The sequence below is a fragment of the Phodopus roborovskii genome, unplaced genomic scaffold, assembly GCF_943737965.1.
Source record: "Phodopus roborovskii unplaced genomic scaffold, PHOROB, whole genome shotgun sequence".
NCBI classification, from domain to species: Eukaryota; Metazoa; Chordata; class Mammalia; order Rodentia; family Cricetidae; genus Phodopus; species Phodopus roborovskii.
In genome coordinates, this window is record NW_026125391.1 from 4293970 (window position 1) to 4319713 (window position 25744).

Sequence of the window (25744 nt, forward strand, 5' to 3'; positions counted from 1 at the left end):
ATACAACAAAGAAGAATTTATTTGGCCTACAGAACCAGGTTTTGACTTAGGTAAAACCCTAATAGGTAAAGGAACTACTGTAGTAAATCTAACTAGACTAACATTTCTAAGTGCTACAAGAAACTGGGTAATCATCATGAGCAATAAAAAACTTTAAAATGGCATTAGCCTTGCACAGATGACCACTTCAATAGTTTATTTTTGTTAGTGATAAGAATATTTTCTCAGTAAAATCAAACTATTGATTCTGTAACAGTGAGTGATAAGATAGTATTTGATCTAGGAAAGTGAACATTATCTTGACATTTCAGAAGAGTTAGCTCACTGGAAATTTACCAATCTTTTTAAGTAGAAAACTACATCCAGGTACTTTAACAGAGAAAATCCCACTTTCTACATCTCTTTAAATGATATTACAATGAAAGGTAATACACGGACCATAGGTGCACCTAGTGATATGCTGAATAGTGAAAATGTAGAAAGACATAAAAGAAAATCAACTGTCATACAAATTCCACATGATTGAGATGATAAAAGCAAAGTACAAAGTACAGCACTTCTTATTTCTTGTTTGGCACATATACTAATAAATTTTCAAACATCAAACAATTTAAGACCAATAGATACTAAAACCAACTAGCACAGTAATAAAATGCCTAAGGTTATGAACATCTTAAATATTTAACTGCCATATGACTTCTGAAATCAAACGTCATTTGTGAGGTTCAAGCTGTTCAAAGCATCATCTGTTGCAGGATTTCCCAGAACTTCCTCAGTATCCCACAGAAAGCTCATGTCGAAGCACACAGTTCCTCACTAAATTTGGTAGATCTTCTGATGGCCTTCATTTATGAGAGCATATGTATTCCCTACTCACAATTTGGAAAAAAATGGAAGGCCTTCATACATGTCACTTTTTAATTTTATCCAATCATTGATCTTTTGAAGAGTTGTTTTTTCTTGACTTAATATTTTTGCAACTTTTTTCATCTTTTGTTCATTTCTTTCTATATACTTCATCCCTTCCAGCTGCAGCTGGTCCAGCTTTTCATTTCGACTTTCATCTAGAGGTATGTTTTCACACATGACAGGATTGAATCTAAAATATGTGTCAGGAGGTAACAGACCATCCAGCATTATATGGACTTCTGTTAAAGCAAATATTAAGGAGAGAGGGTAGATAAGAAAAGAAGGTGTGAGGTCAGTTATTTTGGAATGCTCCATTAATTTTATTCAATTAAAGCTATCTTCATTTTAGGTACATTATGAACATGCACTTCTTTTATCACCCCAACTCACAATAGGTTCAAGGAATCCATAGGAACAAATCTACAAATTGCAACCTATTTCCAAATACTTTATATATTCTGCCCAATTAAGGATCTTACTTGACTACTCTTCCTGCTAATTGCCTTACTTTCCTTATGCTTTTCATTGGGGGGGGGGAATCTTTACTGGACTATATATTTATGCATATTAAAATTCATCAGTATTGATTGTATAATTTGAAAAATTTTGGTAACAAATAAACTTTTGTTTTACTATGATAAGTCATGAGCACTCCTGTGACCTCCAAAGGTTTCTAAGTCTCCAGTGAGCCATACCTTACCCTCCTTCTTTTAAAAACAACTTGACAGATTTTGATGATCCCTCATGGAAGGCCTCACCCTCCATGGGGTGTGGATGGGGGATTGGATAGATAGTTATGGTTATAGTTTTCCTTAGTTAGGATTAAAGATAAGTTACACATTATGGTGTTACATGGTGAATATATATATTCACAGAAAAGCTAACTGTGGTAGTTTGAATGTAATTGGCCCCCATAAGCTCACAGGAAGTGGCACTATTAGGAGATGTGGCATTGTTGGAATAGGTATGGCCATGCTGTAGGAAGTGTGTCACTGTAGGGACGGGTTTTGAGGTCTTCTATGCTCAAGCTATGCCCAGTGTGGTACACAGTTTACTTCCTGCTGCTTGTACATTAACGATGTAAAACTCTCAGCTCCTTCTCCAGTACCATTCTGCCTGCAACCTGCCATGATCCCTACCATGATGATAATGAACTAAATCTCTGAAACTGTAAGCCATCACAATTAAATGCTTTCCTCTGTAAGAGTTACTGTGGTCATAGTGTCTCTACACAGAAACAGAAACCCAACTAAGACACTAACCTTCTGTATCTGTAGCACTGTTGATAACATTAGAAAGCTTGGTCTTCAAGCTTGTGTATGTTGCAGTATTCCTCACATCACTCTCATACCGTCCTGTACCCAAGGATACTATACACTCTAATGGTGCATCGGGCCAGATACATTTACACTCATGCATGGCCAGGGCTGAAGGGTTATTCAGAAGCAAACCTCCATCCTGTAGAACATAAGTCACATGAGCAGTTCAGTACTTATTACAGGGAAAATCTAACAGTGTATTGGGTGATTTACAAGAGGATCCTTTCAAATGGATTTATTCATATACTACAACTGCAAAATCCACCATCTAAGATACTAAGTTTTAATTTCATATTTTGAACAACTTTTCTGGATTACTGTATATATGCTGCTCAAAAATACTGAGATGAACTGAAAAATCTAATAACATTTTCATGTAGTATTTATTGATTGTGTGTTCACACATGTGAAGGTCAGAGAAAAACTTTTGCCTGGAGATTGAATCCAGGTCAATGGACTTTGTAGCAAACATCTCTACCCACTGAATCATCTTGTTAGCCCCTGAACCAAACAATTTTTAAAGACACAGAATAGTTAGTATTTAATAACAACAAAACAATCTCTTACAAATTCAACATAATCAAATTAATTGAAATTTAAACATTAATTTCTAAGGTATCATATTCACAGTACAGCTATAATATGAAAAAAATAGGAGAAAGTTTGAACTTCTAAGTCAGTGGTTCTCAACCGTGGACTGAGACCACTTTGGGGTAAGAACAACCCTTTCATGGGATCACCTAAGATCATTGGAAAGCGCACAGATATTTACATGAAGATTCATAACAGTAGCAAAATTACAATTATGAAGTAGCAACAAAAATAATTGTGTGGTTGGGGGTCACCACAACATGAGGAACTGTATTAAAGGACCACAGCATTAGGAAGGTTGAGAATGACTCTTTTAAGTGTTTTTCAGAATCTACTTTTTGATGCAATGTGAAACATGCTGATAGAGTAATAGAAAAATAAAAGAGTATTTAAAATTAAGGTCAAACTATAATAGAATGAATCACATATTAATATTTAGATGTATTTAATTACTATATTGATATTGAGCTTACAAATCAAGCAACATACATCTGACTAAAGATATTTTAACGGACTATGTATCCCATTGTAGATATATGATTTATATTTCAATAGTCTACTTTCTTCCTATGTGTCACCACCTTTTGGGTTTCTAAGATTACTTCTGCAAAGGAAAAGTTTCTAATCTTGATGAAGTCCAATGTACCAGTGATTTTTGTGGATGGACAGTAACTTTGGGTTTATGTCAAGGTTTTTGGTGTGTTTCTGTGGGAGAGAGGTGGAAAGTACCAACAGTGACTACTTCAAAGCAATTTGTTGATAAAGTATCCTTAGGCTGCAGAGATGCTTCCCTGGATAAAGGGTCTGCTATTCAAGCAAGAGAACCTGAGTTCGGATACTGAGCACTTAGTAAAAGCTGGGTGTGGTGGTAAATGTTGTGTCTGTAACCTCAGCACTGAAGGAGACAGACAGGTAGATCCATAGAGCCTAATGACCAGCCAGTCTAATCACTTGGTAATCTCTGGGTTCAATGAGAGACTTTGTCTCAACAAACAAGGTAGAGAGCAAAGGCACCTGATGTCAACCTCTGGTATTCACACAGATTGTTCACATGCACTATCCACATGAGTAGCCTGTCCCACAAAAGGACTATCCTTTCTTTGACTTGCTTTGTATCTTTATCAGAGATAAAGGTCATATGTATATAGGTTTATTTCTGGACTGTTCTATTTTATATGAATATACACACACTGACCTAACTTCCTCAAATAATATTCTAGGAAGTGCTCACACTAGAAGGCAGATATATAAAATGTCAATGATCACTTATATGAAATTTTATAATTTTTTTTTTTTTTGAGATTGCAGGGAAACACAAGGCCATCGCAGTCTGGTCACATCCTTTCATTGCTTATTCCATTCTACCTTTCAGTATTCCATCTCTGAATGGCTGACCACCCCCTAAGTACAGGTCTATGAAAGACTGCAGTGTGTTTTTATGCTGTGACTTTCAGTAGATGATATTCTATTAAAACATCACTTGTTGGGCATGGTGGTACACATCTCTTAGCCCAGCACTCTAGAGAATGAGGAAGGGGGATTGCTGTGAGTTTAAATGCAATCTCAGCTACATAGGTAATACCAGGACAGTCAGGGTTACATAGCAAGACCTTCTTTTAAAAAAATAATAATAACAGGATATATTTCTCATCAACAGATGTAAACATTTCACATTATGGCTCTTTCCATGATGCTGAGTATTGACAGTCTCTGAAACTAAAACTACAGAAAACTGCTCTATGAAGGGCCCAAATCTGGGATAAAAGAAAACACACTTCACCCCATTTGCCACTTGGATGACTGAAGCTGTCCTAAGAGCACTGGCATCTCTGTTCTTCGGCTGAATCCAGGAAGAGGACATTTGTCTTGAGAACACACCTAAGGAAGCACAGCTGCCAAGCAACCTGGGCATGGTGCTCACTATGTTTATGGAGTCAACAGTCTAAATTTTCTTTTCTTAGTGATACAGTTAAATGCTTATCATTCCTAAACTCAAAGTAGAATGGCAGAGAATAAACACCAAAACTGTAAAATAAATCAAAGTGTAAATTAAAGATGTGAGGACAATTAACTAGCACAACTGAGGCCCTGGGTTTGAACCTCTGCAGAAGAGAACGTGTGTGTATGTGTGTATGGGAGGGGTGATTCTCTATCACCAAGTATATTATTTCAGTTCAGTTGTGAAAATCCTAAATAACCATCTATATACTCCATGGCAGATCAAAAAGCTTATAGTGATGATAGCTCTGGGAATGAAATGACCCTTTACCTCATGTTATTGATCACTATATATGGAATAAATATTTTGGCTGTTAAACTCATTTTCCCCAAAGAATCTGTAGTTCCCTTGCATGTAGCTAAACCTCAGTGCATCATCCTTGCCATAAAGGCATGGGATTCCTTGCTCTTTCTTGCTACTGATAACAGTCCTCTTCTCTTCTACTCACTGTAAGATGTTTCTATTACACTCCTAAGAAAAATATTCATGGTGTAAATCCCCATTGTAACCTCACCTTCTGAAAATGCTGTTGTCTCTGATGTCAGCAATCCATTTTTGTCTTATTCTAAAACAAGATGTTTTCTATTCATTTATTTTATGACTGTATCTCAGTATGAAGAGCCTAGGCTACCTTTGACCTTATGACCTTCCTACCTTACCTTCTAAGCTGGCATGACTACTTTTTTCTTCATTTCTTTTTAATATCCTAATTTTATTGTCTTTAAATAAGTGTCTATGTGTACTCAGGTGTCCACGAGGCCAGAGACATTAGATTCCCCTGGAACTGGAGTTACAAGTGGTTGTTAACCTCCTCACGTGGGTGATGGCAAACTAACTCAAGTCCTCTAGAAGAACAGTACTTGTTCTTATCCACTGAGCTACCTATTGTTCAGTGGTTAAACCCTTCTTAGGTTATTTTGTTTTGTTTTGAACGATTTTTTTTCTTTTGGTAATAAAGATAAGCAAATTGTAACAATTTTTAAGACAGTTACACAGATCAACTTACTTGATGAAGATCATTCCCCAGTGCATATTCTGCAAAGTAGCCTGGAGCAGCTGATGAGGCTCTAATGGCTTGCCACATTTTATACTGACAGCCTCCTAAATAGTGAGAGTTGATGCCAGGAAAATGACCATAGTTTCTGAACACAAAAGCTTTTGGTGTCAGTCCTCTGTTTACTATGGTACTTACAGCAGCTACCTAGAGAGTTAAAAAAAGAACAATATGACTATTATTAACCACAATATCTACAATCTTTAAAAACTAAATACCATTTATTATTATTATTTATTAGTTCTTTAAAAGGCAGGGAGCCTCATTCTGCAACCTTGCTTGGCCCAAAACTCACTATGTAACCTAGGATGGCCTTGAATTCTCCAGCCTCAACCTTCTGAGTGCTGCAATTACAGATGTGAACTGCCATGGTTAGCTGAATACTAATAGGTATATCCACAATACCAACATGATCAGTGTCTAACACAAAATACTCAAAGAAACTACATTTTTGTTATGAGAGAAGCAAAGATTTAAAAAAAGAAAGGCATAAGCTGTGAGACAATTTTGAGATTTGTTAGATGAGAATAGTCACATATTTTAATGTGACTATTTAAAAAGACACAGAATGGTACACATTTCTAAAGTAATAACTAATAAAATAGTGTCAACGATTAAATCGTAAGATCAATAAATTAGTCTGTTTTTATGTGTTTTGAAAATATTACAATTTCACAAAACTACTATGAGATTCCATCTTACACCTATCAGAATGGCTAAGATCACTAACATAAGTGACAACTCATGCTGGCAAGGGTCATTCATTGTTGGTGGGAGTACAGACTTGATTAGTCAATATTGGAATCAATATGGTGATTCCTAGGAAACTTAGAAATTGATCTACCTCAAGACCCAGCTATACCACTGTTGCATATACACAAAAGATGCTCCATCCTACCACAAGACACATGTACAACCATGTTCATTGCTGCTCTATTCATAATAGCCAGAAACTAGAAACAACCTAGATGAACCTCAACAAAAGAATGAAGAAAATGTGTTGTATTTACATAATGGTATTACTCAGCTGTTAGAAAAATGACATCAGGAAATATGCAGGCAAATGGATGGAACTAGAAGAAAACATCCTGGGTGAGGTAACCTAGACCAAGCAAGATAAATATGGCATGTATTCACTTATTAGTGGATATCAGCCATTAAATAAATTATAATCAACCTATAATCCATAGACCCAAAGAGGTTAGTTATACAGAAAGGAACTGAGTGGGGAGATGGATCTCTCTGGGAGGGGGGGATAGATTTTACAGGTACATTGGGGGGCAATTAGCAATGGGAATGGGAGGATCAAATAAGGAGTGAGTATAAGGGGAGATAGGGTTGAGAGAGGGAATGTGGGGAGAAACAGATGGAATTGAGGATACTTGAGGGCTGTATTCAGTCATTATCAGAGAAGCTTCCTCCTGCAGCAGACAGAAAAAGATGAATATGCCCATAGCCAGAATTACACAGAGTTAAGAGTCTTGGAACAAACTGTTCTAAATGAGATGGGAATCCTTCAGAAGAGGCAGGATATTGGAACACGGTCCATGAATGAAGTTATGTGAGATGTTTGAGACCTTGTGAGAAAAAGTAAACAAGAGTCTTATAATCTCTGTTCCTCCATAACATGGGTTGTTCTTAGAATGTGCTTTCGTGCCCTCCCAGTATAGTAGATAAGAGTGAGTTTACTTGGGATTATTTATTACAACTAGCTATTATTTGTTTATATGTCTAATAGAAAAACATATTTTTGCCACTTGCAGCTTGTTCATGTGATTACACACAGCTTGAACTTATGAGACCTTTACTAAGATGGCTTTCATAATCCTCAGGCTATAAATTGTCTGATGCTCTGAATAAAGTTGGCTATTGCATAGAACTTTAGCCTGCCTCATTTATAGGGTCCATTCTCCCAGGTCCCACTGCCAACCTGAGTGGTAAATAGAGGAGAAAGTATATAAGAGCCAGAAGGGAGGGGGTAAACTGGGAGGACAAGGCTCTTAAAGTCAACTTAGGAAAGCTCATATAAAGTCACAGAGACTAAAGCAGCAAGCACAGGCCTACATGGTCTACACCAGATCCTCTGTGTATATATTATAGTGTTATCTAGTATCTTTTTATGGGAATCCTGGGTCTCTGATTCTTGTGCCTGCTCTTGGGGCTCTTTTCCTTCCACTGGGATGCTATATTAAGCATTAATATGATGAAATTTGCCTTATTACATTTTATTTTGTTATATTTGGTTATTAATTCCTAGAAGCCTACTCTTTTATAATGAGAGATAGAAGGGAGGAGAGCTGTGGAGGAACTGGGAGGAGCAGAGGGAGGGGAAATTGTAATTAGGATATTGCATGAGAAAAGAATCTATTTTCAATAAAAGGAAAGAAAAATGGAGAGAAAAAAATGTTATTTTAATAAAGCTAGAGAATAGCCCTGCACACATTCTCAAAGCTTTCAAATCATAGACCAAAGTTTTTCTGTCCTGTGTCAAGCCCTGCCAGGGTCCTTTTTGCTTTGTCATCTAATAAAGAAAGGTCCTATCCTAAATTTCTGTAAGTAATTCATGGCTCTTCATGTCTATGGGTGCCAGTTTACCATCCACTAAAATCCACAGGGTCTTTCTATAACTGGGATACAGAGAAAAGGTGACAAAGAATCTAATGGGTAGCTGCTCCATTTGTCATAACAAAGAACCTGTGGATATGGCTCAAGTTTTCCCATGCTCACATCAATTCCTTTACCAAAGTTGACAATTTCCACAGTTTGGAAGCAAATATTCAAACAACAACAGAGGCCTAGTGATCCAGAAGAACAAACAAGAGGGGTCAGAAGGGTACATCATAGGGTCCTCTCCCAAGGAATGAAGTCATCTCTTTGTCATGGCCTTCAAGGCCAGTGATGATCTAATCTGCCTACTGTTCCAGTCTCATCCCACATGCTGCCCTCAAAACCTTGGGCCCTAGTCTTCAGGAAGGCTTGCAGTTCCTGGAATTCTGTTTGAGCCCTGCATAGACCATTCTCTTTGTCCTTTTTGCCAGGAATGCTCCTACTTACTAGCCTTCACAATGAGGTCTCACAAAGTAGCCTTCCTTACATCCCTTAAAATGTATGCTTTCAGAGAACAGCTAGTATGTTCCACAGCATCCATATCAAGAAACTACTTCATTTGTGAGATTCATTAACAGTGATATTAAGTCCTATAATTCCACATAAGTGTCTTAATAACTAATACAATATCATCATCAATAAAACTACTAAAGAGTAATATAGTATATTTACAAATTAGTCTTTGTTTCTCTGTGTTTTGAAACCATTATGACTTTAGTAAAGTCACAGCATTATCATGCACAAATTTAGTATTGCCAAAAGGCACACAGCATTCACAAAATGAAGGTATGAAAGTGATGAAGTTAAAAGAGCAACAAAGAAAGTTATATCTTGTTTTTGCATCCTTACAGCTTGCCATTTAAGAATAAATAAGTTCAAACCATATGGGATTCCTAGCACATCAATTATAATCCTCAAACAGCTACTGTTAAAACCAAGATAAAGCAATTTCAGATTGTGGCATTCCAAACAAGTCAATGAACAAAGAACTACATAAAAGCATACCTAACTGACTCATTTTTTTAAAAAAAAAAAACTGAGATTCTATTTGTACACTAATATAATCCTATTGATTATATATACTACATACAACTTCTGTTTAAAAAGTCTAAGATAAAAAAAAATTTAATTTTACAACAGAAGCAGACACCCACAGCTAAACACTGAGCCAAACTGGAATCAAATGTAGAGAGGGATGAAAAGACCAGGCTACAGAAACCCACAGAGACAGCTCACCTGAACAAGATGGAGCTAATGGGCCCCCAGACTGATAGCTGGGAATCCAGCAATGGACTGACTCAGACCCCCTGAACATTGGTCTCAGTTAGAAGGCCTGGGTAGTCTAAGGAACCTCTGACAGTGGAACCAGGATGTATCCCTGGTGCACAAAAGGACTTTCAGAGCATATTCCCCATGGAGGGATACTCCCTTAACCTAGAGGCAGGAGGGAGGGCCTAGTCCTTACTCCAAATGACTCCATGAAGGCATCACCTTACATGTGGAGTGGGGGGGGATAGGATAGGAGGGTGGTCAGAGGGCAAGGGAGTGTGGAAGAGATGGAGGGAGACGGAACTGGGATCAATATGTAAAATAAGAAAAATAAATAAATAACTTAAAAAATAAATAAAATATTTTAGTTTTCCTTAAATCACTAGATTTTGTTGATTATGATAAAATAACTACTATTATCTATTTTCAATCACAATTCATGTTTGTAAACTTTTATAACACTTTTACTACACACAGAAGTAGTCTAGTGATTATATACTGTATTTTAATAGAATGACCTGATAGGAATCAATAATATCTATTGAAAGATATTGCCCACATTTGATCAAGCCAGACAGTCTGAAACAGAGTACCAGGTGATCCTACATTCAAAACAGCTGGACAAAGCAGCCTCACAGACTACAGCCAGGATTTCTGCATCTTCTTAGAATCCCCCATGACAGCGCCCCTTACCAACAGGAAGTAGTTTGGAAAGAACGATGCCCAAATTCCCAAATATTGTCTATAAATGTTTGTTTTCATTCAAAAAAAACAAAACAAAACAGATATTCCCCACAATGCTTCTCCTTATTGTGACTACTCAGAATACATGTTTTCTTCAGACCCTGTAATGATCTATCTAAGAGATTTCAGACTCACCTTAGGACATGTTGGGTCTCTTGCTGTTTCAATCATTAGTGCAGATCCCATTCTATCCCTTTATTAAACAAGAATACATGAATTATATCAAAAACTATTAACAATCAAGGATATACACTTGCCTGTAGCTCTGTTATAGTGCTACCAAAAAAAACAAAACAAAACAAAAAAAAACAAACTTTAAACTTCCAAGAGGCTCAAATCCAATTAATTCTTATCACACAGCAATAAAATATTATGCAAATTAATGAAGACACTCTCAGGAGTTACAAAATAAAAACAGCAGTTTTCTTTTATACATTTATTGGAACATCGTTAAATAGTATTATTACTTCATGAGAAATTATATGAATTACTCCTTCTCAGTAGTCTCAGAAGACCAGGAAATAATATTTAACCTGCAATAATGGTTAAGGTGACTTCACAAGTTGAAGGATGTAAATATATGTCATGCTATAACTGATAATCCCTACAAAATTTCCCAAGAAATCTTTTTGTTTGTTTGCTTGTTTTTTAAGACAGGGTTTCTCTGTATAGCTTTGTAGACCAAACTGGCCTTGAACTCAGAGATCCACCTACCTCTGCCTCCCAAGTGCTAGGATCAAAGGCATGCACCACCACCACCCAGCCCTATGGAATCTTTTTAGTATGGTAAAAGTAGCTTATGATTCTTATATTTCTTGTAGTTTTCAAATTTTCATATGCATAAACAACTATATAATCAAAATCTTTTCAAAAGAAAACTCACTTAAGGATCTTTTCCCACGTATGACTGTCATAAAATGCATGGCTCCAACTCATTTTGACGGTCCCGACAATGACATTCTGTGAGAACACATCTGAGCCCAATTTCCGATAGAGTTCCTCACATTCATCCAGTGGCATGTGAAACAATCCCAGCATGAATGCTAATATGGCCCCTGGGAAGAACATTCTTAGTTGTTATCAGCAGTGAAGTGACTGCCCTTACAATGACACATGACTCTGAGCCACCAAACTGCTACAATTCTAGTTCTGCTTTCTAACTGGACTAGAGTCCTAAGTTTTCATCTGTGAAAGGGATATAAATAATAACTATAATGTATAAGCCCCTTATACTTGACTAATGTAAAAAGCTTTTCCAGGTCCCAAAAATATCAGTGACTTCAAGATGACAATGTCAATAATTTAAAAATATATCAAAATATTGTTTTATACTAAATTAGATTACATATAAGATGAAATGGCAAGTAAAAGCAAGTGTTACTAAAAGAATACACTATATTTGATAACTCATAAATTCATTAAGTAACTTCTCCTTGAGTTAGGTCCTAGAATCAATGTGATGAAAGAAATTAGATATTTTAGTATGTCCTTTTAAAAAGCTGATTTTGATTACCAGTTGTAATTGGTAAGACACGCTGCCACCTAGTGGTTCTACTTTGCCTAACTCTGTACTGAAGAAAATAGAGTGTTGAGATATGAGAAGTAAAACAATGCAGTTTAGATGTTTCCTTAGTTTTAAAGGTTTTTTTTTATTTTATGTGTATTAGTGTTCTGAATTAATTTATGTCAGCATACTACATGTGTGCCTGGTGTCCTGTGTTTCCTGGGAATGGAGTTAGAGATGGCTGTGAATTGAATTAGAAATTTAAAGTGCTCTCTTAATCTCTCCAGCCCTGAAAAGTTTATTAGCTTTATTTTAATTGGTATCATTCTAATAAAAGACTAAATAGCTGATAACTTAAAATATAATGTTATGGCTCAAACTATGTAAAAATATTTTCAATTTAGAAAACATAAGTAAATTGTTTTAAAAAATGAAAAAATGTAAATGATTTTTTTTTTTTGAGACAGGGCCTCTCTATGTAGTCCTTCCTGACTGTCCTGGAGTTTGTATGTATACCAGGCTGGCCTCAAACTCATAGAGATCCCTCCTGCCTCAACCTCCCTACTACTAGGAAAGTGCTTTTCTGTTTAAAAAGAATTACTATAATATAAACAGATATTTTAAAAAGGAATTAATTTTATCTTTTTCTGGCCACGAGTCTTTTATCTGGTAAACAACAACATTGCTAAAATGAGAGTCATAACTGTGTTAGCCACGGTCTATCCAAGATGGCGGCAGGTACTTTTACCTGCCAGCACAGTGAGAGCTGTGCTCATTGCCTTGGTCTACACTGCATCCAGCAGCATGTTGCTGGAGATGAGGTCACTACCATTGCCAGCTCTGATACACACCAATAAATTGTTAGCAGAGTTTCTTAAAAGCCGTGCGATTTTTTGCCGCTTATACTGAGTCAGAAAACCTCCCTTAAAGGAGCCACTCAAATCTCTGCTTGAATCTATGATGGGCAGAAAAACCTTACTTGTAACAATATGGTGCCACAACGTGGCTAATAAGAACTTCCACCCAAAATTTAACAAAAGCTTAAAAAAGGGTTTTAGAAACAAAAGAACAGAGACAAGCAAGGCTTCTTACTAACAGCATTTTTCTGGGTTGGACTCTGTTTTGCATGAGACAAGCAAAGATTTCCAGGGCTCCTTTAAGGCAGCATAGACCAAGACAGTGAACACAGCTCTCAGTGATGGCGGTAAAATAGCTGCCACTATCTTGGATAAGACCGCAGCTAACAGAGCTATGACTTTCATTTTAGCAATGTTGTTGTTTACAAAGACTCGTGGCCAGAAAAATATAAAGATTTACAGTAAGACAGATTCACATTAAGAAAAAACACTAAAGGTTTACAGTGTGTTCTAAAATATATGTAGGCTTGGGAGAGAAAAGGAATAAAATGGTTTTAAAAAGACAGAGAGGAGCTGGGTGTAGTGGCACACGCCTTTAATACCAGCACTCGGGAGACAGGCAAGCAGATCTCTGTGATTGCAAAGTAAGCCTGGTATGCAGAGTAAATTCCAGGACAGATAAAAGTTACACAGAGAAACCCTGTCTCAAAAAATAAAAAGTAAAAGAAACAATAATAAAAAAGCCACATAAAGATGGAGAAAATCTAGATACTGCATGGCATTATATTGTCTTTGTACTGTTTGACTGCTGAGGAAACGACTGTTAAAGGAAATGCTGCTGGATTAATTCAATTTATATATTTTAAAAATGCTTTGACTTCAAAATTTAAGTCTAAGGACAAGTTACTGGGGTAAAGGATTTCTATTTTTGTTTCCACAGAAAATGAAAAGCTTTGGATTCTTTCCAGACTAACATGGTTTGAGCAAGCAAGACCCCCTGAAACAGAGTTCCTGGTGATCCAACATTCAAAACAGCTTGAACAAGGCAGCCTTGCAGACTACAGCCAGGATTTCTGCATCTTCTTAGTAGCCCTATGACAGTGCCCCCTACCAGCAGGAAGTAGTTTGGAAAGAATGACACCCAAATTCCCACATATTGTTTATAAACGTTTGTTTTCATTTTAATGGGGTTGGTTATCAATGATTACTGATCACAGCCTATTCTTTTTAAAGGCAAAAATGGAATTATGGCATAGATATGAATACTTTGTGTTGTAGTGGATTTTCATTTATTGATACAATTTAAGGTCAATTTTGTGATGTGTATATTTCTCCTTTTGTTTGTTTATAAAGTTCATTTAGAAATGTAATGTATAATGTAGTACAGATTATAGATAATTACCTATGATAGTCAAAGCTTAGAGTTAAGTTAGTTAGGATTTTCAAGATACAGAGATGTATTTGAGATAGATAGGCATTCTTCAAACCTTTCAAAGACCTACAGAATACGGCATTTAAAATGGTTTAGGGTTTTTCTTGACAGTGAGACATAAATGCTCCTGGCAACACCACCTGCACCAGAAAGGAAGAAGGAAGATGGACATCGAAGAAATGTGTTATGAAGTTACTTCCAATATGGTAAGACTAGCTATTTGGACAAGATACTACTCTTGTCTGGACTGTTTGACTTCATGCTGTATAAACTGGACATGCAGGACCCACAGAAAAGTGACTGCTGATTCAAGATGGACATTGCTACAGAGTTCCTGCTTCATCGAAGAGTCTGCCAGACACACTATGGCCTATGGGCTGAAGATGGAAGATTACAGAAGAACTTCAGGTGACTGACCAGGCAGTGAGTTGTCTGTGTCATTTCTAGAGTTTATATACTATCCTTCTGTGGTCTTTGAAGGAGTTGAAAACAGATGGTTATGGTTATAGTTTTCCTTAGTTAGGATTAAAGATAAGTTACATATAGGACTTTAGACTCACAAAGATAGAACAGATGATGGAATATTTTCTTAAATCTTACTAAATGTTAATGGACTAAATATTGTTAAATGTGATTCTTATTTGATAACTTGTGTGATATATTTTGCTATGTTAAGGTCAAAACCCTTCTTATTTAGACAGAAAAGAGGAGATGATGTGAGATGTCATTTTGTAAATATGTTTCTCATATTGGTTAATGAATAAAGCACTGTTGACCAATAGGAAAGCAAGATAGGTGGGGCTAGGAGACAAGGAGGATTCGAGGAAGTAATAGGGAGGAGTCAGCATGGGGAGACTGGGGAGAGCGGACACCAGCCCAACTCTCCAGTAAGATGAGACCACGTGGAAATACTTAGATTAATAGAAATGGGTTAATAGTTAAGACAGAGCTAGCCGGTAAGAAACTAGTACCTGTCCAACAGCATAATATCAAATACAGAGTCTCGGTGTGTTATTTGGGGTGGCACTGGCGGTGGGACCGGCAGCAGGAAAAACTACTCGTAACAATAAGTGACTGCCAAAAAGCAGTAATTAGTAACTATTCCTATCAATGTGACTTGCTGAAAACATAATAAAAAAAAATAAGTCATTTTTTAAATGCTTAAAAGGTTACATGTTTAAAGAATAAGCAGCTTTAAAAGTTCGTGACATAAAGGGTTATTTATCATTAGAGTTATGAAATCAGTGCCCATCATTTCAGAGAACAATGACATGAAGCCTGTGTTTTATGCTCTTGCTGTAATTCACTGGTGGAACACAGGCATATACATGATAATTACCTGTGCTTACACCGCAGATATAGTCAAAGAGCTGATGAATTGGCTTCTGAGTAAGTTCAACCAACTTCCTCAGAGTCTGAAGGGCAACCACACCTCTGTGAAAGAGAAAACACAAACTGATAATTTGTTTCAAGGGAAACTTAAGTTATAGAATAAAACAATTCTGTAAAACCGCTTTTACAGTTTATATGCTACCAAGAAAATGTAACACAAACTAGTACCAATAAAAATAATCTGACCTAGTAAGAAACAGAAGAAGAGAAAATAATGTTAATGAATGAAAGTAGGAGGGCTTGGAGGTAGAGTTAGAGGGAATGATAATAGGAAACTGAACATGACCAAAGTATGTTGTACGCAAGAAATCCATTGTTTTGTTAATTTATTATTAATAAATGCTAATAAAATGAAAAAAAATCTCACCAAATTTTAGGATCACTTCAAAATACAAATACAAACTCTGTGCAATGGTAGCAAACTTATATATCTGTAGTATTGTTTTTAAGTAACATACAGAAATACTAATATTATACTTTAAAAAAACCTCAATTCTTTAACCAATACTCAATTGCTCTGAGGTATTGCAAACTGTTTTCTTCTTTTATTAATATAGTTAGTCAGCTATAATTCTATGTATTTTTAGTTATTTTTCACTAGTCAGATTTTCAAGCTACCTTTTATTTACTAATTTTTTGAAATAAACTGAGAACCATCCTCTAAGAGTCTAGTAGTTAATACTACTTACACTTTGATTATTTCTGGATGTTTACTAAAGGTAGTAAATATCTTCATGTGAATGTGAAATGAAAAGGCAGTCTAGGGAGTTTCAGCTTACTTAAGACTGACAATTCTAACAAATAATAACACATTCAATTCACAATACATGATGAGGGATAAGTCAGCACTACAAGACAATAGAAGGACTTCAAATTGTTCTTGATGGGGCTAACAAAGGTCATTAGAAAATAAAGATAACAGTAAAAGACACCAAACATTAGACCCCAAACATTAGAAGACCAAATAATAAAAGACCAAAAATGGTGTCTTTTCACTTATTTATTTAGAGACATAGTCTCACTATATAGTCTTGGGTGACCTTGAACTCACAGAGATCCCAACCTCTGCCACTCAAGTGCTGGGATTGAAGGTGCTTCACTACCACACTACCACACTACCCAGCTTGACTTTTTTTTAAAAAAGATTTATTCATTTATTTATTATGTATACAGTATTCTGCCTACATGTATCCCTGCAGGCCAGAAGCAGGCACCAGATTACTGAACCTCAGAAATTGAGAAGCGTCTGTAAGACAAAAGGATACAGCCAATAAGACAAAACAGTAGCCTACAGAATGAGAAAAGATCTTCACCAACCCCACATTTGAAAGAGGGCTGATCTCCAAAATATACAAAGAACGCAAGACACTAGACACCAAAGTACCAAATAACCTAATTAAAAAATGGGGTACAGATCTAAACAGAGGATTCTCAACAGAAGAAATTCAAATGGCTGAAAGACATTTAAAGAATTGCTCAAAATCCTTAGCCATCAGGGAAATCAAAACAAATCAAAACACCAATTACAATGGCTAATATCAAAAACACCAAAGGCAGTTATTGCTGGTGGGAATGCAAACTTGTACAGCCATTTTGGAAATCAGTATGTTGGTTTCTCAAAAAATTGGGAATAAAACTACCTCAAGACCCAGTAATACCACTTTTGGTATAGCCCAAGGACGCACACTCACACCACATGGACATCTGCTCAACTACATTCATAGCAGCATTATTTCATAATAGTCAGAACCTGGAAACAACCTAGATGCTCCTCACCCAAAGAATGGGTAAGGAAAATGTAGTACATTTATGCAATGCAGTATTACTCAGCAGTAAAAACGAATGACATCTTGAAATTTGCAGGCAAGTGAACAGAACTGGGACAAAACATCCCGAGTGAAGTAACCCAGACCCAGAAAGCCACTCATAAGTGGATATTAGGCATAAGGCAAAAGCTACAGTCCACAACTCCAAGAAAGCTAGGTAACAAAGAGGATCCTAAGAGAGACATACATGGATACACATAGGAAGGAGAAATAAACAAGATCTCCTGAGTAAATATGGAGTATGAGAGGGAGGGTGGAGAGTGGAAGGAGAGTGGGAAGCTGAATATGAGGGAACTGGATGGTGAAGTTGGGAAAGGACAGAGAGGGAGAGCAAGGAATTATGTTGATAGGGAGAGCCATTAAGAGATTATGGAGAAACCTGGCAATAGGGAAATTACCAGGAGTACAAAAGGATGACATGTGCACCATATAAAAACGCTTTAAGTAATAGTGGACAAGTTGCCTGAACTGGCTTTCCTTCCCCTTGTAATCAGATTGCAGACTACTGTAATTGTCATCAAAGAACCTTTATCCAGTAATTGATGGAAGCAGATGCAGAGAGCCCCATCTAAGCACTGGGCCAAGCTCCCAGAGTCCAGGATAATATGAGCAAAGGGGTGAAGACGATGATGGGGAAACCCACAGAAACAGCTAGTGGGAGCTCACTGACTCTGGACTGACAGCTGAGGAACCTCCATAGGACTGAACCAGGCCCATGAATGCAGGTAATAGTGGGTGGCTTGGGAAGTTTGTGGGGCCACTGGCAACAGGACCAGGATCTATCCCTAGTACAGAACTGGCTTTCTGGAACCCATTTCTTATGGAGAAATACTTTGCTCAGTCTAGACACTGAGGAGAGGGTCTTAGTCCTGCCTCAACATAGGTCCTGCCTCCTCCTATGGGGAGTCAACAAAATATGTCCTCTCTAAGGAGCAAAATGGGGGGGATGAGGGAAAGGTAGGGAGAACTGAAGGAGGTAGAGGGAGGACTGGGATTAGTATGTTAAAAAAAAGTAAAATCTAAACAAATAAATAAAGTGTGCACCATATCTCATTACAGATGGTTGTGAGCTACCATGGTGTTTCTGGGAATTAAACTCAGGACCTCCATAAGAGCAGTCAGTGCTCTTAACCTCTGAACATCTCCAGCCACAACTTTTATTTTTTTTAAGCTGTGATAAGTAATGAGAATTCCAGGAGCTATCAGACAATGGCTTATAAGAGAGCTGCTCTATTGTAATTCCAGGTAAGACATGAAGAATTAAAGATGATGCTGTATAAAATAGATGTAACAATGTGGTATCCATTGCCTTTTGTAAAGGAATTAAGCATTCATGTATATACTCACAAGAAAAAGACTTGAAGAAAATAAGTCAAAATATTAAAATATTATTGAAGTTTTGATTTATAGATTGTCTTTTCTTTTTCCTTCCCAAATTTTTCTAAGTACATATATGAATGGGAAAAGGAATGACTTTATTTAAAATAGCTTCCTTCTTACACCTACTGTTTCACTTTATATTCATGTCAAGGACTTGACTAACAGGTAGAATTGTGAAACGCAACAAAAAACATAGGAGAATAAAATAAGAGGTAAAGCGCAAAAGTCAAAGAAAATAAGAACTTAGCATAGAAAATTCTAGGGAAAAGGTTTCAAAATACAAGGCCAGAAACTAGGTAAACCATGATAGAGTAAACTATGAAAGAATAAGCAGAGATGATTGCAGATATTAAGAATTAAGATTGACAATGACATTGTCTACTGAACAAAGATGGCATTTATTTTTATTTTTTGTGTTGCACCATAACTGGCATCTAGGCAAGACAGGGAGAAGCAGCAAGTTAATGGTCTAGATTCTCCTTCTAACCATCACTGTATAATGCAACTAGCTGACTAACTGTATATACGGAAAAAGGAAACACACATTTAAGTTAACAAAATTGTTAAATTTATAAGAGAATGGTTGGTATGTTCCTAAAGACCAAATCTGCAATATAAAAACGATTAAATCAAAACAAGTGATCCACTTGCCACAAGTCACAATGTAACTTTTATATTCATAAATAAAAGTGACTTTATGTTTTACTTTTAGAACTTGATTTTATGGCTGGATGTTGGTGGCAAATGCCTTTTGCCTTTAATTGTAGCACTCTGGGGGCAGGAGCAGGAGGATATATCTATGATTTTGAGGCCCAGCCTGGTCTACAGAGTGAGTTCCAAGACAGCCAGGGCTATGCAAAGAACCCCTGTAAACATAAAAATAATTATCATAACTATAATAAAATCTTCAAAATCTCTAAAGTTGAATTAAACCTGTAGTTTTTTTTTTCCCCTAGCCTTACCTTGTTCCTCCACCATCAATTGTAAGGATTCGGATTCCTCTGCCTTTCACTGGATCCACATAACCAATTAAGGCCAAAATTTCTCTAACTGCAGCCAGAAGAGTTTCATCCTTCATTTGTCTAAGTCGTAATAAATATGGAATAATTTTTTCCTACATCGAGAAAAAAAGATACTTTGTTACTTATGCCCACCAAGAAGAAAAGTGTAGCTGGCATGGTTGCACACACATGGAATGGCAACATCAGGGAGACAGAGGCAGGGGAATCGGGAGTTCAAGACCAGCCAGGGTTAAACAGTGACACCCTATAACAAAAAGAAAACAGATCATAAAATCATTTTATTACTTTAAAATTAATATATTTACTACTTTCTCTGTAATTAAAAATGATTTTTAAATTTTCATTAAAAATTACTTTATGACCAGCTGATATCAATAACAATTTAGTATACATTTGTCCTAATTTGAAAACAAAAAAGAGAAAAACAAAAACAACAACAAAAAAACCAACCTCTCTGCCTGAATATTTCTTCAAAGTGCAATGTGCCAAGTGGTATAACACACCCCTATACCAGCACCCAGGAGTCTAAAGCAGGAGGTTTGTGAGCTTGAGGCCAGCCTGGGCTACAGAATAAGTTTAGGCCAGCCTGAATTACATAGCAAGACTATCTACCAAATAGAAAACATCCAATACTCAATACAGAAAATATAACTCTCTTAATACAATTAGTAGCAATTTTGACAAAATGCTTACATAAATGTAAGGGAAAAGCTGAGTTGTGTAATATTCAATAAATGAAATAATTTTCAAATGCATTACTCTTATGTCTTGTACAGGCCAACAAATGTGAAATACTACCTTTTTTGTTCTGCTTTTTGCCCTAGCTAGTATTGAGCTCCACAGGGCCCCTACAGGAATCTGAACAATGATGGAAGATACACAAGCAAATTTCCATTTCTGGTTAGGATGCAACAATTGATTAGAGGTCCATGTCCATGCTAAGAGCAACCAGAAAACCCTGAGCAAACTCAAGGAGATCGCCTTTGAAATAAATGCACTACAGAGCTGCTAAGGTAGCATGGTGAGCAGTTTCCCATCTAGAGAGGGATAACTGCTACCTGGAGCTGATAAACCTGCTCTTTGCTTCGGGTATTAGCTGATTCTGGAAAGACACAAAGGATAGAAAGTCTGGGTTTGGGTCATAAAGGGAAACAAAGGAACAGAGAAACCAGCTAAGCACATACATATTCTCATGAGGTTGGAACCGACAAAACTGAACACTTGCATTGCAAAGCGGATTGGAATTTAACACACATGCAGAAGCAGGATGTGTGGGAGGAGAAAATACTAAACTTAAGCCTTCTGAAAAAGCAATATAATGTTATGTATTTTTGAGTTTGTATGACCCAAGGCATCATGGTAGTGCAGGAATGTACCCCTAAGAACAGGGAAAATTAAGGGTCTTTCTCAAACTCTAATCACCCTTAATTTAGCTCTGTCCTAACTTAGTGATGGTGTTCCCTTTGGTATGTCAACAGAGGAGCAAAGTAACTCTCTGGAAAAGGAAATCTACAACTTATGCAATTTTTGAAACTCACAATGCCCAGAATCAGAAAAGTCACAAAGTATGTCAAATTGGTATCATAAAGTCACAGACCAGGGGTGACTCTCCTATTAGGATTACCAATAAAAGATATTTAAATCATAGTAACATTAATAAAATTATACCTCAAAACATCACATAGTTGTTATGAACTAACAAAATAAGCATAATCAAAGATGTATAATGCACTCACACTGAAGAATTTTTAAATACTTAAGGAAAACAATGATTAAATTGATACTTAACTTACCATAAACTGTCTTACTGATTCAATGCATTTTTAGCATAATTTTATTATCCTTTTTGTTTAACTTTAAAATTCATATGGCAGGGGCTGTAGAGCTGGGTAAGTGAGTACGAGCTCTGGCTACACTTCCTAAGGTCTGGGTTTCAATTCTTGGCACCCACATGGAAGTTCACTACTGTGAACTCCAGCTCCACAGATCACAAGCCCTCTCTTCTGGACTCCACAGGATACCACATTCACATGTTACCAAGACAGACAAAGAAAAATAATTTATATATAAAAAAAAAAAAAACGAAGCAAACTCATAGCAAAGCTGGAGGCTGGAGAGATAGTTTAGTGGTCCTGAGGAGAAGTCCTGAGTAGTGAGAGCTACAAACTTATCAGGCGAAATATGAAGATTCAAACATTTCTTAAATATAAACTGGGCTAAATTAAAACTAGAATCTGTTCAGTTTTTACAAAGAAAACATAAGCACAGATGGTAAGGCACACTACACATACACAATTCTCCTGGAGAACTTATAACCATAACACACAAAGGGACTGCATCAAACAATAAAAAAAGCTGGTTACCAACCCCCATGGTGGTGCACACCTACACTTCCAGCACTTGAAAGGCAGAGGCAGAAGGCTGAAGAAGATCAGGGGAGCATGAGCTACAAAGTAAGTTTAAGGCCTGGCTAAACTTCATAATGAGCCTATCTAAAGAATACAAAGAAGCAAAAGAAAAGCTGCTTAAGTGGAAGAAGTTGGCAAAAAGTAGTTTAGTTGGCAAAATTCACAAACAAGCAACACATGATGAAATTTCTTCAGTTCATTGTTTCTAGGTTATTATTTAGGGGAAGGGTGACAACTTTCTTCCAACTACCTAGATTTTCTTTCCTGACTGATCAGCTAGAATGTCTACACCACATTTCTTCTCAGTATTGATGGTTTCTTATATTTGGGATCAGTTTTCAAATATATGAGAATCCTCAACAGTTCAACTATTAAGGGAATTCCTAACAGACTAAGGCTGAAAACTATCCAGAAATCCATTAACAGTACAAAGACTAAATCGTAACCTACTATACTAAATACAAGCAACCAGAATGAATCATTTACAACCACCCACCACCACACCTCGAATAAATCCTATCTATGTGCCAACTGAAAGAAAGCAAACACACATGGAACACAAACTAACCTTTTCTGCTAACTACAACTGAGAGATGGGAGGAAAACTTGTAGGGCTGACATTGTTCTGTTCACTTCTATGCAAAGTGTATGGACTTCACTTGACACAGATGTATCTACATTATTCCTGAATAAGATTCTGTTAATTCATTCTTTAAAACATATGCTATATTTGAATGCTAGGTTTCTTGTAAAATTCATATTGGAACTTAGTTCCTGGTGTATTAATATTAAAAAGTAGGGTCTTTCAGGAAGTACTTAGGCCATGAAACCTTGCCTCACACCTGAGATTACAGACCTTGAGAAGGGGGCCAAAAGGAGATGCTGCCTTTTGAATTAGCCACAAGCTGCAGCATATAGCCAACAAACCTTCACCAGACTCCAGTACTTTTCCCTGTATGCAGATTATGAAAAACAGATTTCTGTTAGATATAACCCTCCCAAGGTAAGAGATTTTGTTACAGCAGCTCAATGAACTAAAACAGTAATTCTATTTTAGATCTCTCCTTTCTGGCTATCCCTGACATAAACACTATCCTTAAAAGTACATATATTTCAAAATCTTAATATACACTGATATATGAAATACAAATCTCATATTTCAGTGATATGAAATATTGAAGCTGTGTATATATGTGTTAATGTAAAACTACTGAAGGGCACACACTTTTCAGCAAAGCAGTTATCAGAAGGTAGAAAAAGTATAAAGCAACAATTTTCTGTAAGGCAGACTTTAAAATAAACACTAATAGAGTTTTAGTGAAATTGTAATAATTTCATTATGGTATTTCCAAATGATTAAGCACACAAGTAAACTTAGAGTAGATCCAGGGACTCACCTTCCTTGGTCACTTACGAAGTCTAAACTTTGTTCACTACTGCACAGACGGACTACCAAGGTGAAGAAAGCTAATTGCTTTACCAATATAATTATTAGTTAAAATATTTGGACTTCAAATGTGAAAGGACCATGGGATGGTGAATAAAAATTAGCAATGGCTTTCTATATTACGTTTCCTGTCTTTTGTTTTTAAAGACAGAATTCTGCTATATAGCCTAGGCTGGTCTCACACTAATGATGCTCTTGCCTCAGTCTCCCAAACACTGGGTTTAAGGTATATGACATACATAGCTATTTCATATTTTGAAATTTTTTACTATTTATATAGTAAAAATACCTGCACTATAATTAAGAATTTGACAGTTATTAGGCAATGGAACTAACATATTTAAACTTCTGCTCTGTTTTTACATATGCTCAACTCAAAGGATAGATATTCACAATCATAGCAGAATTTATGATGCAGAATAAAAGTAAATCATTAGCCTAATGTATATCATAAAATAATGGGGCAATTATCAAATATACTGTATGATTTAAAACAGCAAAAGTTTTCAAATGAGAAAGCTTGGCATTCCCACATTAAGAGGTTTATTACAATTTTTATTCCAAGACAAATAAGGTAGAAATTACCTTCACAGCCACTCCTTTTCCTTCAGGAAATTCTAGAAGATGAAAAGTCAGTTCTTCAATCCTAGTAATACAGAGCTTTGGGTCGGTTGTTCTTCTTAAGGCCTGAACTAAGGCTCGAGTTCTGTTATCAATACTCACTCTTGCAATAATCTACAAGGTCATATGAAACATGTTATTAGGATATAAAGTTATCCTATAAATGGTTAAATACTTCTTAGGCCCACACTGAAAAACAACTTGCCTTTTCTCGCTGAAGAGACACTCGTTTTTTCTCCTCTGCCTTCTTGTCTTTGCTGGCAGCTGGCTCAGTTTTAGCAGGCTCTCCCTGTCCTTCTGGCTGGCTCCTTTGGTCAGATTTTAATTTGGGTACAAGTCCACCAATGTAACCACCGACTAAGGCTTGTACGCCTTCAGTGGGACGAGAAAGGAAGTTAGCAATACTTTGCTTTGCAGACACTGGAAGAACCTCGGGCATCTGGCTAGGGCTGGAAGGTCTGTCCCCAACATCAAGGGGAGATTCTGAGTCTGGTGTTTCTGTCAGGATGTTGGGGTCAGAACTGGATTTCCCTTCTTCAAAGTCTGGTTTGTCCTGAAGACCTTTAACTTCCTTTGTTTGAGACATTTTTTCCTTGCGATTGAAGTATGAATTAATATGGTTGGCTAAAAAGTTGAATGACTCTTCAAATCTGGTCGTTATACTGTATGTGTAATGGAAAAGGCTCCGTTTACCTGTATCTTCTTCTTTATCTGCAATGTAACTTTTCTGTTCCTCAATAGAATTCTTTTCTGCTGATTTATCACTATAGTTTTTCAGAGATTCAATGGCCTGTTTAACATTTTTTTGTTTTAACCAGCCCCTATCTGATACTTTTCTTAAAAATCGAGAACTTGGCTTAAATTGAGCTAACCGTGAAAACATTTCATTTTGACTGCCAAAAATAGCCTTTGAAACGGAATTCAAAGTACTTTTAATACGGGACATATGAATGCTCACCTTTGTAAGTCCCTTAGGAGCAGAAGTGCTAAGTTTCAAAACTCCAATATGTAAGCCATGGTTGCTTGGAGAGTGCCAGTGCTTACTACAACATGCTTTACCTTTGCTCCATTTACAGCTTTTCTTACTTGTGTGAAAATCTCTGTGCACATTGATATGGTTCATTCGCCAATAATGTTTAGAACACAGAAAATGTAGCTGTTTGCTCCTCTGATTCCCACAAAGACTTCTTGCATTACCGAGGAAGTAAATATATATATCTAGAGTCAAATTAATAGACATAACTTAAAAATCATTTATTTTCTATGTGACATTTTCTCATTTCACTCCCGAATTCTTCACTTAAGAAATTCCATAATTCATGGTCTTACCTGAAATGGTTAAAAAAAAAACATTAATTAGTAT

At 36.4% G+C, this 25744-nt stretch overlaps 1 protein-coding gene across 1 annotated transcript; it reads right to left on the reverse strand.

The window, feature by feature from the left end:
* Pnpla8 (patatin like phospholipase domain containing 8) lies at window positions 1-25744 on the reverse strand. Its single transcript, XM_051175061.1, has 9 exons — window positions 24587-25744; window positions 24346-24495; window positions 19846-19997; window positions 15625-15719; window positions 11376-11547; window positions 10628-10685; window positions 5825-6019; window positions 2172-2367; window positions 1-1148 (listed from the first exon to the last, which is right to left on the reverse strand). The coding sequence occupies exons 1-9, from the start codon at window positions 25619-25621 to the stop codon at window positions 874-876; spliced, it is 2328 nt and encodes a 775-aa protein (XP_051031018.1). The 5' UTR covers window positions 25622-25744; the 3' UTR covers window positions 1-873.

Excerpts from the sequence above, each read along its gene's own strand:
- Pnpla8 (XM_051175061.1), bottom strand. The coding sequence starts at position 25,621 with ATGTCTATTAATTTGACTCTAGATATATATATTTACTTCCTCGGTAAT. Across the intron at positions 11,548-15,624 it reads TATCTGCGGTGTAAGCACAG|GGGCCATATTAGCATTCATG; the intron begins GTAATTATCATG and ends TGTTCTTCCCAG. Across the intron at positions 2,368-5,824 it reads TGGGGAATGATCTTCATCAA|GATGGAGGTTTGCTTCTGAA; the intron begins GTAAGTTGATCT and ends TATGTTCTACAG.